This window comes from Hemiscyllium ocellatum, chromosome 14 (assembly GCF_020745735.1).
Source record: "Hemiscyllium ocellatum isolate sHemOce1 chromosome 14, sHemOce1.pat.X.cur, whole genome shotgun sequence".
NCBI lineage: Eukaryota > Metazoa > Chordata > Chondrichthyes > Orectolobiformes > Hemiscylliidae > Hemiscyllium > Hemiscyllium ocellatum.
Genome location: NC_083414.1, coordinates 42,155,470 through 42,169,247, shown reverse-complemented (window position 1 = coordinate 42,169,247; position 13,778 = coordinate 42,155,470). Strand labels below are relative to the sequence as shown.

The window sequence follows — 13,778 nt, the reverse complement described above, 5'->3', positions numbered from 1 at the left end:
CTTTTCCCTGTTATATCACAGTGTCTGTATCTCAGCCTCATGCTCATAAATTCTGTGCTGACGCTGCTTGAGCTATAGTCATTTACTGCAGACATGTTTTTCCTGGAACAGACTGGCATCCAGGAGCTCTCACACTAAAATTAAAATGCAAAACTGAAATAACGCCTGATGAAATATTTAAAACAGAACAGTGCAGAATTCAGAATTCATAAGCCATTCTGCATGGTATAACTGATCTCAGATGGAGGCTGTTGACCTTGCAGGCACACTGAAATTCCCTTGTGGACTTTCAAGGGATTATAGGTTCACTTTGGAAATCCTTCAGCAATTATCGTGCTAAGAGATAAAAATCCTCTATGGAAAATAATAGGAAGAGAAAAGTCAGTTTTATAGTCAGCTCTGTAATTAAGAGAAAAGATAAAGAAAGCATAAATTATTGCAGTTCCTGTATCCGAAATCTACCACAGAAAATAGAACAAACAAAAAAAATTAATGGAAAGCAAGAATTCTTGAAGAAAGGTTGAAGTAAGTTACTGTAGAGTGAATTTTATAGAGATATGTATTAATATTATATTTGCAAAAGCTCAATTTTTCAGCATAGACAAGAGAATGGGTGTAATTTTTAATTTTGCCACCTAACACGGTAGCCTAATGGGGGTGATTGCCCACCCATGATAAAACTTGCCTGACTTTCATTGCATTGCAATCAAACAATAGCTGATCCATTGCTTTGCATGCAACAGACTTGAAACTTAGCCCCACTATTTTATGTCAGCCACAATACTATACAACAGGAGCGTAGTAAATCTTGCTGCAGTTCGACTGAAAACAGAATATGGAGAGGAAGTAATGCACTTACCCCTGAGTAGTGGCACAGTGCATCTTGCTGTTCTGTATGTTATTGGAAAGATTACTTATTAAAAAGTGTTTCATAATTGAGTGCAATATTCTCAGGAACACAAAAATCATATTCATATTTTAGAAAATATATGTTTTAAATATATACCTTACAATTGACTAATGCTTATTAAAATATACTTGAAAATATTTTTATCCAGAAATCCAGTGAATATTATAAAAAGAATATATTTTGTTTGTTTGTTACAACTGAATTTTCCTGCCTGAAACATCATAAGAACTAGGAGCTGGAGTAGGCAATTCAAACCCTCCAGCCTGTTTTGCCATTTATTATGCTTGATCTCATCTCAGTCTCAACTCGACTTTCCTGCCCACTCCACATAACCCTTTAAGCCGTTACTAATTAAACATCTAACTATCTTCTCCTTAAATTTATTCAGTGCCCTCGCATCAATTGCATTATGGGACAGTGAACTCCACAGATTCATCTATTTTATATTTGCCACTTCTTAGCCCAAAACAATGTCCTCTAGTTGCAGATTGTCTCACAAGGGGAAACCTTTGATCCATGTCCACCTTGTCAATCCCCTTTAACATCTCATATACCTCAATTAGATTTCCTCTCATTCTTCTAAACACAAGTGAGTATCATCCTGAACTGCTCAATCTCTCTTCATAACACAAGCCTTTCATCTTTGGAATTAATCTAATGAACCTTGTCTGAACTGCCTCCATTACAGTGACTTACTTCCTCAAATAAGGGACCAAAGCTGTACGCAGTACCCCAGATGCAGTTTTGCCAATACCTTGTACAATTGCAGCAAGTAGTTCCCCATTTTTTAATGCATTCCTTTTGCAACAAATGCCGAAGTAACTTCTCATTACATGCGGTACTTGCAACTCATCCCCTGCTCTGAAGCATTTTAAAGTTTCTTTCCATTTAAAAAAAAGGTTGCCTTTTCATTCTTCTGATCAAAAGAGATAACCTCATACTTATCCACATTCAACTCCATCTGCCAAACTTTGGTCCATTCACCTATCTTTTCATATCCATTTCAAAATGTCTTATTTCTCATTCCCACCTATTTTAGTGTCTTCTACAAATTTGGCTACAGCACATTTTATCTCTGCATCAGAGTCATTAAGATATGTTATAAATAGTTAGAGCCTGAGGACCAAACCTTATTGCATGCCACTAGTTAGAATTTGCCAACCAGAAAAATACTAATTTATCCTGATTCACTTTTTCTGTTGGTTAACCATTCTTTTATCCAGCTAACATAGTCCAACTATGTAAACTTGTCCAGTGTAATCATGCCTTGCATATTAACCTTTTCTGCCGCACCTTATCTCATTCCTTTTGGATGTTCAGCATTTTGAGGGGTCAGTTAACTTGGATGGCTGGTTTGTGAAGCAGAGATATTGTCAACAGCATGGTTCAATTCCCTTAGTGGCTAAGTTTACCGTAACAGACTCTTCTTCTCAGCCTGTTCCCTCACCTGAGGCATGGTGAGCCTCAGGTAAAACCGCCATCAGTCATCTCTCTCTCTCCAATGAAACAACAATCCTATGGTCCAGTACGACTACGGTGAATTTACTTTATTTTAGTGTTTTGAAATTTTACTTTGATGGAAATCAGTTGAAACCTGTTTTCTTTAGGATATTTTTCTCTCTCTCTTTACATCATAGGTCATAAACATAGCCAAAACAAAAACAAAAGGAAATGGCATCAAGGACTATCCAGGAATATTTTGTCTGATCTGGATAACTTCAAAAGTAGTATTGCAATACCCAATTTAGCCATCATGGATAACAGTACCACCAGAACAAAAAGCCACAAGAGAACAAAACGTTTTTTGTCCTACCCTCGGTATGTTGAAGTTATGGTTGTTGCAGACAGTAGAATGGTCGAACATCACGGAGCGAATCTCCAACATTATGTTCTCACTTTAATGTCCATTGTAAGTATTTCTGTTCATATTTTCTCAAGTACTTTATTGTACTAATAGTTTCTAAAGTACTTTATTTCAAAGTATTTCATGCACTACTAAAGGCCAGTAGTTGCTGCTTTTAATACTAGTTAAACATATTGATCCCTGATGTCTGAAGAATAAAATATTATGTTTTATAGTCATCTCCTTGTCCCTGCACTGTTTTTTAATATGTCAACTTCAATCAACCCTTCAGCCTGACTGAGCTTAAAGCTGTTCTTCCAATCAGCCTCCTGGAGTTGACTTGTAAAAATTACTGTTTTATATTTTATGACCAGCATCTTTTGAAAATCTAACTTGATTTAGAAGTTGTAAGATGTCAAACATCATAATCTGACACTGTAACGAATTTTAAAAATGAAAATTGGAAAATCTACAAACATGTAGCAAGTCTGTTGTCAACCGTACATTAAAAAAAATGTAATCCTGCAAGTGTATACACTTTTATTATTGTTTACTGTTAACCCCATATGTTTAACACTTTATCTACAATTTTTGCAGGTGGCTACCATCTATAAAGATCCAAGCATTGGAAATCTTATCAATATTGTAGTTGTGAAACTAATTATTATAAATAGTGAGCAGGTAACATATTAATTAGGTACTGAAATATTCATAATTCAATTGAACTGCTGAAATGTAAATGATTTACTTGATATTATTTCATTATCCTCTTTAGGATGGTCCATCTATATCATTTAATGCTCAAACAACATTAAAAAACTTCTGTATATGGCAACAAAAACAGAATAATCCAGACGAAAACCATCATTCTCATCACGATACTGCTGTACTTATCACAAGGTACTACAAGATAATTTTGTATTATCCAAAGTAATACTTTCTTTGTGAAACGACTTAAGAAGTTTCAGGAAACAAAACAAAAACTGAGGATGCTGGAGAAACTCAGCAGTTCTGGCAACATCTGTGGAGAGAAAACAGAGTGAATAGGGAAATGTTCACACTATTATAAATGGGGCAATCTCCTAAGATTGAGTTAAAGGGATGGATGGGATCCACAGACAGAAAACTCTGTTAATCTAGCAATATCTCAGTACAAAGTTATGCTTGTGAGTGTCCAGATTTTGTTTCAAAATTGATTTAATTGTGTCCCTGTTTATCTTCCAACAACCTTTACGTTAATTCAAGATTCATGAAGAATCCTGTGGAACTCTTTTTTTTATCACCGGAGATCTTATGAATTTATCCTCCAAGCAGGTCCACCGACTCCTCTTCAGTTGATCACTCTACTTTATGTCCATCCCCATTCGATTGCATGCTTTGAGCAAACAATCTCTGACCAGTCCATGAGGTTGTTGAGTAACTACATCTTGATTTCCTTTATGATCCTTGAAGCATACAAAATTCCTACAGGGTTGAAAGGACACCTGCAGGAAAAACAAGAGTAGGCAATTTAGGACTGAGATGAAGGGAAATTCCTTCCCTCGGAGGTGAATTTTTGGTATTCTCTAAACCAGAAGGTAAAAGAGGCTCAGTCATTGAGTATAATCAGAACAAAGATTGATAGATTTCTCGACACTAAAGTTGTCAAGACATGTGTGGATAATGTTAGAAAATGAAATTGAGATAGAAGACCAACTATGATCTAACTGTAAGATCGAAAAGGCCCAAGGAATGAATGGTTTGCTCCTGCGCTGATGGTTTGATTTGATTTATCATTGTCACATGTAGCTAGGTTCAGTGAATAGTTTTGTTTTGCATACAGTAGAGGCAGATCATACTATATACAGTATATTAGGATAATAGAATAGAGCGAAGAATACAAGTTTATGGCTGCAATGAAGGTACACGAAGAGTGAGATCAATGTTGAGAGGTCCATTCAGAAGTCCATTTAAAAAACAGCAGGGACGAAGCTGATCTTGAATCTGTTGGTACATGTGTTTAACATTTTGTACCTTCTGCCCAATGGAAGAGGTTGGAAGAGAGTTTAACTGGAGTGGGAGGGTCAGCATTCCAATGAGTAGAAACTTATAAATGAAGTGTTACTTGGAGGAAATTGACATGCAAATGGTATAACATTATGCAAATTGAATTTGGACACCACGTTGGATAAACAATTTATATTGAAAGTTTGGTTTCCTATATTTTCTGCTCCCTTAATAAGTATTGAACTGTTGATGGATATGTAAATATTGATGTATTGTTTCTAAATGTCTTGGGCATGGACATTCAATTGTAATGAAAACAAAGTGAATATCTAAACTGTATTTTAAATTGTTTCGAGCATTATCAAGTCACTGAAGTTAAAACAAATTGGAACAGCACAATGCTTCCTAGCTGGTCTGGAAGATCATAAAATAATTCAATAATTTTATTGTCTATTTTCCGAATAACAGTATTCCCTCATTTGAAGTAACTTGCCATAAAATTGAAATCAATAAATAAAAACCTGATGGTCTTCTTTCAGAATCAGAACCATTTTATAAGCTCTGTTATTTCCCAAACTGCTGAATAAAGATTAGAATTGAGCATTTACCATTAAGTAGCTGTTGGGGAAAAAAAAGCATTATATTTTTGACAACTGTTCTCATACCTCTCGAGGAAGCAGACAGTTTAAATTTTGTGCAGGCTACTTAAACAAGCTATGGTAATCAGTAATCCATCTTTTTTTTTCCCCTTTCCTGATTTTTGGAAGTGGCTCAGAGCATTTTAGGACATGCCAGAACTTTGCAAAACATGAGTAAGGACATTTGTGTAAAGAGAATAAAGTTGTTGCTGCTTTATATGTGAGTGAACAGCATTTAATGAAATGTGTTTTCCTTTAGGCAAGACATTTGCAGAGCTCGTGATAAATGTGACACTTTGGGTAAGTTATAGTATTATGCATTTTGATAGAGTCTTGTGATTGATTCTTTCCAAAGATTCAACAATTTGACTTCATGAATAGTTGAGCTCTGGAAATAGGAAAACAACAAGTTCATGTCAAATTAGAGGATTTCAGCAGGTGAAATAGTAGGTGCTCTCTTAAGTTCTGGAGGGCACTCCCGACAAGACTCATGTGATTACTATTTTTTGGGGGAAATTATGATGGGCATCTGTATTGGGAAGATACATTAACAAGTTCAGGGAAGAAAGGTGAACTAAAGGTATTTTAGGCTGACTTTCTATGTGATTGAAGGTTCAAGGTTGTAGTTTCAATTTAGAAAGTAATTTTGAACAGTTAACTTTCTGTGCAATGATAATTGCAAATCGTAATGTAATATCAATTCTGCTATATGTTTAACATTTTTAATTAGCTCTACTAGTGTATTTTATTATTACCTTTCTTAAACTTAGGCTGAGGCTTTGTGCAATCAATGAAACTTTAAGAGATGGAAAGATTGACAAGCATTTTTTTTCCATCTGGATTGTGTACAGGATTAGCTGAACTTGGAACAGTATGTGATCCTTACCGAAGTTGCTCCATTAGTGAAGATAACGGATTAAGTACAGCTTTTACAATAGCTCATGAGCTTGGGCATGTGTAAGTCTTCCATTGTCATTTTAAACATCATTAATATTGTGACCTAGCATCTTAAAGTCTGAATATGAATTCCACTGTAAATAGAGAACTTCTTTGCTAAATGTAGTTTGCATGATTATTTTGGTCTAATTATTTTGCATACAGATTGAAATATATTTTCCAGTTTGAATTAACTCACTCAATTTCTTTCAAAAATAGTATTACAACTTATAACAATTTTCCCTATGTTTAGGTATGTGTTATATCCCACATTTTCAGTTGTAAGAATGTTTTCTTTTGGCTTCTTCCATTTTACTTGGGGCTGTAATAATGCTGATTGATCATCTTTCTCATGTCCAGTCAGCCACTCAAGACATAATATTACACAATAGCTTTCCAGTCAGTTTCAATTTTTCTCTCCAAACATATTTCACCAAAACAATTCTACACAGTAACACTACAGTAAAACTATTCCCTGAAACACAGCTATTATGGCAGATGTACAATTAAGACATGAAAATAAAACTTTGAACCCACTGAACATCTTAAAAAATTAACCATATGAGGAATCTCTTCCCAAACAAATTTCTGTGTCCCAAATTCTTGAATTGCTTGATCAACTGTTTCTTTACCTTGCTGCCCCTGTTTCATTTATTTGTCAGTTTGACTGCTTCCAGGCCCATTCTCCTAATATGAAGGTTTTTCTGATAAACCTGCACCATTAACACTCCTTACAGTTTCATTGCCTTTCTGCATTATCTTTTCAATGGAATCCAATTGTCAACTTTTTAAATGTCTCCATTTTATCCTTCAATCCCAATCCCAATCCCAATCCCAATCCAAATCCCAAATCCAAGACTCTTTCTCACTTATGTATATACAACTCCGATTCTTCATACACTCTGGACAACACCATCCTTTCTCTTGCCTCCCAGTTCTAAAAGTAGAGTGGATATATTGATTTTTAAAAAAACTGGAGGATTTAATCTCAGTTAACAACATTGTCTTCTGAGTATATACTTTGAAAATATTCTTATAAGTAATTAATTTACATATGTAATTTCACATATATAGATATACATTTAAAAGATGTCTAAGTACATGGTCTAGAATTTTTCCACTTACAATATAAAGTGAAAAGCAATGTTGCCATCGTCTTACAAGACCATTGAGCTGCTCTCTTATTAAATAGAGACAATTTGTAATGGTTTAACCTAAGGGTCACCATGCCTTGGGCAAGAAGAGATGTTGAGAAGAGTAAAGTCCTTCAAGGTAACCTCAGTCAATAAGGGAGTCAAACCAATAATGTTAGCATCACTCTACATTGCAAACTAGCTTTCTAGTTAACTGACCACCATTTCAGAAATTTCACTTCTAACAACTCACTTAAAACAAATCACCTGACTACCTGTGTTTTTAGGTCTTTCCATGACTTGCCTGCAGAGTTTCAAGTGATTTCAATTACATATATTGCAATGAGACCTATGGCATTTCAGTTTTGGAATTTTTGAGGTTTTTATTTCACTTAAAAGGTTCCCAGGTAAGCTGGTTTAAGAATTATAAAGATCAGTTTCTGCAGATTCAACTAAAACAAGTAGCGTTGGGGAGATACTGGACCGAAAGAGTGTGAAGGGCTATAATGGTGAATTTTGCGACTGAGAACAACAGTTTCTCTGTTTTCTTCCCATTTTTTGCTTCCAATAGTGTGGGACTATAACGTGGTGACCATCACCACCTGCTCCTACCATCTCGTATCCACAATAAAATCTGCACAGGAGCTAGTGTATTCAACTGGTAAACCCTTGTTTGGCATTATCACCAAGGAGAAAGAACAGCGGAGGATGAAATAAACACAGGCAAAAAGTTATTAAGTAAATGGTGCACACTGATTAGGCCACCAACATATACAGACAGCATAGGTCACCAAAAGGAGATACGCTATGAATGTACTTCACCAAAAAGGCAACCGTCAGTTTTACCATGTGATGCATGAGATCCTAAGACCACAGTTACATGCTGCTGGTTATGAAAACGATAGCCACACTTAACTTTTATGGCCCTATTTATTTTAAATTGCTGTGGTGGAATCTCTAACATCAGTCAGGGTGCAGATAAATGATACATTTGTCAGAAAAGTGATATATTTTGTAGGAAGGCTAATAAGTTCAATGAGATTCACAATGAGGTTCAAGGTCTTACAAAACCACCATAGATACCTCAGCAGGAATGAAAGATTAAAATATCTGAGAAACAAAATATCTGTGACAACATTCATGTGATCTTGCATGTCAATGTGGCATTGGTTAGAACTTGTTATCGTGTGTTCATTTTTCGAAATGAGGAAATCTTTTATCTCTTCAGGAAGAATGATATGGAATGGATTCTGGTAGGAAAACCAGATCATATTAAATGGTAGAGCATATGGCCTGTTCTTGCTCCTACTTTCTATGTTTCTAGCTAAAAGGTCTGAGCAGTAACAGTACTGGGACAATGCATGAGAAGATGAAGTAGATAATGAACAGTATTTCATGAATTTCACCCAGAGGATTCCTCAATTACTCTTATAAGGAGATTGTCACTGATGTCTCCTCTTCTGTGCAACAGTGTACGTTTAATAACAGTCTTCTTTCCAACACTTTAAAATACAGGATCTTTCCTTCAATCCTGCATCCATGTAATAACACTCACCCTCTTCAACCCAGATACATTTACTAATAATGATGATCTAACTGAATAAGTCAGCACAATGGATCTCTGGCTTCTCCATCTACCTGAAGCAACCTGCCTGTACTTCTGCCATCAGTTACCCAAGAACATTCCCCTTGCTTGACAGTCAGCCTCATCGTGAACGGAAAGCAATAAACTTGACCTGGACAAAGAAACATCATGTCTTAATCTGACAAAACACGAACATCAACTCAAATTCTGGCACTGAGCAAATTTTAGAAGATTGTGTGGAGTCAGGATCAGCATACAGCGAATTATCTGGTCAAGTGGCCTGCAACTCGACCTGGGGGAATGGATAGTTTGAGTGCCAGCACTCTGGTGGGTAAAGTCACAAGCCACAAGAATGCTGATGGACATGCACACCAAGATGTTTAGTAACTTGGCAGGCCTGCCTTTTGTAATTGTCAAGAAGCATTGAGGAATTAGTTCCAAGTTGATACAGGGCTTTGCACTAGGGTTAGAGCTCATCTTACCTTGAGTGGAAGAGCCCACGTGGGCTGTCTCATCTGCAAAGCCAGGGACCAACACTTCGATGTCGATTGCAGCACAAATAGAAGCTAGCAGTGCAGCTCAGATGGAGGTTAAAAGTGATTCAGCTATGGCAGCCCATACTGTTACCAACATAGCTGTGTGTGGCTCCCACAGGAGTCTAACAATCTCTAACAGATTACTAGGAATGTTTAAGCATTGTCCCTGGAGTACACCACTCGCTTTGTAGGATGACAGTGCTCCCTTCATTGCCATTCTGTTAGTGCTCCTTCTGATATATTTCAGCTAGTCAGCCCAGCCTGTTGTCCAATCTGAAGCCAATCCCCCCAAAGTTCAAGCGCATATCATCATCTGCTGTCTCCAGTAGTGGTGTTCCCATGGAGAATGCATCCATTAATGTTGATTGACAGTTAACTGCCAAATTTTATTTAAAATTTAAGTACCTCTACAATCAAACTCCACTTGCCAGCCAATCAGTAGTTTCCTCTCAGATGGAATAAATGTTGGTTTTCCTATTGAATGTGTATTCTTGTGATTGTCCTGATGAATGCAAGTTTTACAGCTTCTGCAAAATGTGTTTTTTCTCAGCAGTGCTCCCATTCTGTATTATCACAAGATTATTTTGAGTTCCATTAGCCTGGCAAACCTATATGCTGAACCCTTTCGCTTCTTTTGTGGACTAAAGAGGATGATCTCTCCTTCTCCTTCCCTGCATCCTCTAATACGTTGTTGGTAAAGTGATATATGGCAGACCATAAAATGCTGACGCTGTTACTTTTTAAAAAGATTCCTTCTTGGAAAACAGATATTGCTGGCAAGACCAGCATTTGTTATAGTTTCATATTTAATTTCTGTAGTGTCCATAAACAGATGACAGTATATTACATTCATATGTTAAAATTTTATGTATTGATTTAGGTTAACTTAGACAAGGTGTTCCAACTATAATGTACCTGTAGATATTATCTATCCAGAGATAATTTTGTTAGACTGATAACTCCTAACAGGGAGGATATTTCATTGTAGTACAGTCTATAGCTAGTAATGCTGACTAAATTCCTTCAATGATCTGAAATTTTTATTTGTTCAGTTGGATAGGTTGATCTTGCCAGGGAGGAGAATGTAAAGATGATAGAACAATTAATATGAATCACTTGCAGCGCAGTTTATTATTCACTCATGGGACAAGGAGGTTACTGGCTATTGTCTGTACCTAGTTGTCCTTGAGAACATAGTGTTGAGCTGCCTTCTTGAACCATTGCAATCCATGAGCTGTAAGTGGACCCACAGTGATGTTAGGGTTGGAATTCAACATTTTTGAACCAACAGTGAAAGCGATGATACTCGTTCTACAGCAGGACTGTTTAAAAATGTAGAACTGCTGGCTTGTCTTGACTGATGACAAGCTTCTTGCTTGCTGCTGGTACTGCACTCAGGAAAGAGGAGAATATTCTGACTTGTGCCTTGTACATGGCAGCCAGGTTTTGCGGAGTGAAGGAATGAGAAATTTGCTGCAAAATGTCTGGCTTCTGACCTGCTCTTGTAGTCACAATATTTACATGGCTGACCTAGTGAAATTTCTGTTTAGTAGCAACCCCCTCAGGATAATGAAGGGCAATACTATTGAACATCAAAATCAGATATGATAGTTATTGCCTGGCACTTCCTGTTGTCTGAAGGAGCCACTGATGTAGAAATTTATGATCAAAGCCACATTCGTGGCAGCTGACTGAAATTGTCAATGACCTGCCATGCAGTTATAACTGTGGGAGATGGCACAGTGTGGTCATTACCTCGGTGAAATGCAGACATCTGAGATGCTGTTGTCAACAGAGGTAGAAGTACAAGATATGCTTTCTAAAGATCCATAATGAATAGGATCATATCTTGAGAGCCTTGCTACTTCTCACTCCTCTGTACTCTGTTTACTCTCTTTACTGTCTGTGCTCTATTTCAAAGTTATGTGATGATCCAAGGAATACTGCAAGCATAACCCTCAGTCCAGAAACAGGGTTTCTCCTGAACAAGCCTTCCATTGCTTCAAGCCTTCTTGTTCAGACGCAGCATCACTCCCTTGTAAATACAAAATGCGTAATTCAAATCTTCACGAACTCTTTACCAGCAAAACAAAATCAAATCAAATGCACCTCATCTGAAAACTGGCTGGAAAGCCTTTTGTAATTACATAGAAATTATATAGAAAATAGGAGCAGGGGTATGCCATGTGGTCCTTTAAGCCTGCTCCAATAACCTGTTCTGCTTTTCCCCACATCGTTTGATCTCTTTAGTTCCAAGTGGAATATCCAGTTCCTTCTTGAAATCATGTAATGTTTTGGCTTCAACTGCTTTCTGACCTCCACAGGCTCACCACTCTCTGGGTTGAGAAATTTCTCCTCATCTCAGTCTTAAATGGCTTACCCCTTATCCTTATACTGTGAGCTCAGATCCTGCATATACCCCGTCCATTCCATTAAAACCTTACAGGTACAAAATGGCAGAGTTATACTGCCAGCCTCACAAGTTGTTTGACACAGTCATTTCTGCACTCTGCATCTTTTTGGAATACTAAGGCACACTTGTGTTAGTACCTTTACAGTTAGGACAAACTGTATCATCAGTGGCTGAAGGAATTCTGACTGATGTATTTTGATTTCTGTTGCATAGGCACAAGGAGTGGTATGGCACCTAATGTTTATTTTAAAGGTTAGTGTGTTATGGGTGTCACTGGCTAGGCCAGCATTTATTGTCCATCACTATTTGCCCTGGAGAAGGTGGTGGTGAGATTCCTTTTTAAATCACTGTAGTCCTTGGGGTGAAGGGACACCGGCTGTGCTGTTAGGAAGTGCCTCCAGGATTTTCATCAGAGACCATGAAGGAATGATGATATAGTTCCAAATCGGGACAGTGTGTCTCTTGGAGGAGAATTTGCAGGTCATTATGCTCAAATACATCTGCTGCCTTTGTTCTTCTAGGTGGTAGGCGACATCTGTTTGGAAGCCTTGTACTGTCATTATATATCTCTTGCTCATTATTCATCTGTTGTCTCCTGATAATATCACATCAGCCATTTAATCACCTCTTGTTCTACACCCAAGAAAATCAAAATTTGTTACTTTTCGCCTGAGTTTGTGATTTCCCTCAATCCTTTCCTGTTTTCAATTCCTGCTCACTGCTAATCCTTCCGAAAGGAAAGGATCTCAATATTCAAATTTCCATTGTCTCCTCTTTTACTGCAGATATCATCTGACCTGCTCAGCATTTCCAACTGTTCTTCTGTTGCTATTTTAGAATAACTGCACCTGCAGTTTTTGAGGGCTGAAGCAACTTTTCACTTCTGCCTTAACCGTTCTGTTTATTAGTGCCTCTGCTGGGAAAATCAAAAGGGAAACTGAAATGCACTCTCATCTGGTTTTAATCTGCACTCATTTGTCAAACTTATCTTGCTTTATTTAACTGCTGAAATTCCAAGCCCCTGCTAAACATAGTATCCTCAATCAGAGGAGGTAAGGAGCAGATCGCTTTCTGAAGATAATGTGTAAACAAGTACCAATTGGCTACAAAATTTTCAAAAATTCAATTTCACAGGCTAATGTTATGACGGATACATTGAAAAGCTGTTTCTAAATAAAACATCAATTATGTATAATTTCTGTTGTACACAAATACATATTGAACTATATTCTGAAGAAACTTTGCTTGAAAAATGATAGCACATTTTCTGATTTCTGTAATCTAATTATTTTTGCATATGCTGGGGCCTATTTTCCTTACTGTCTCCCCATTTCTCAGCATGAGCAAATTTGATTAAAAGTCTTAATATGGTTTCTGAGAGGACCACAACTTAAGCAGACAGAACTCCCACCAGAATTAAGCATTTATTGAAATCAATGTTCTCCGATGTATTTAGAGTTCCAATGCAATTTGAATCTTCAACATTGCGGGAAAAGCATAAATGGCTCCATTAAAAAAAACATCCCAACTGGGCACTTTGCTCCCTCACCTCCCCCATCACAAAGATATCTGTGGGAGTTTAACTATGGGAAGAGCTGCAGGATCCTCCCACTTCCTCCAAATTTGCCAACTTTTTGTAATTCCTGTTGAGTGCTGGCAGATTACACATTTTATTATAGAAAGGCCCTATGGGAAAATCATTTGAACTACCTATTGGCAATGATCCTATCCACCACTCACTCAAATATTCACCTGAATCAAATGGTCCCCTGTTCAAAACACTTAGGCTCATTTTAAT

At 37.1% G+C, this 13,778-nt stretch overlaps 1 protein-coding gene across 4 annotated transcripts in view; it reads left to right on the top strand.

Annotated features, from left to right (window-relative positions):
• Positions 1 to 13,778, top strand: part of adamts9 (ADAM metallopeptidase with thrombospondin type 1 motif, 9) — a 255,565-nt gene that overhangs the window by 50,704 nt on the left and 191,083 nt on the right. For all 4 annotated transcript variants that reach the window (XM_060835670.1, XM_060835669.1, XM_060835668.1 and 1 more), the window contains exons 4-8: positions 2,548 to 2,819; positions 3,351 to 3,434; positions 3,529 to 3,653; positions 5,637 to 5,677; positions 6,229 to 6,334. In XM_060835670.1, coding sequence (XP_060691653.1) covers positions 2,548 to 2,819; positions 3,351 to 3,434; positions 3,529 to 3,653; positions 5,637 to 5,677; positions 6,229 to 6,334 — 628 coding nt within the window. The remainder of the gene's footprint in view (positions 1 to 2,547; positions 2,820 to 3,350; positions 3,435 to 3,528; positions 3,654 to 5,636; positions 5,678 to 6,228; positions 6,335 to 13,778) is intronic.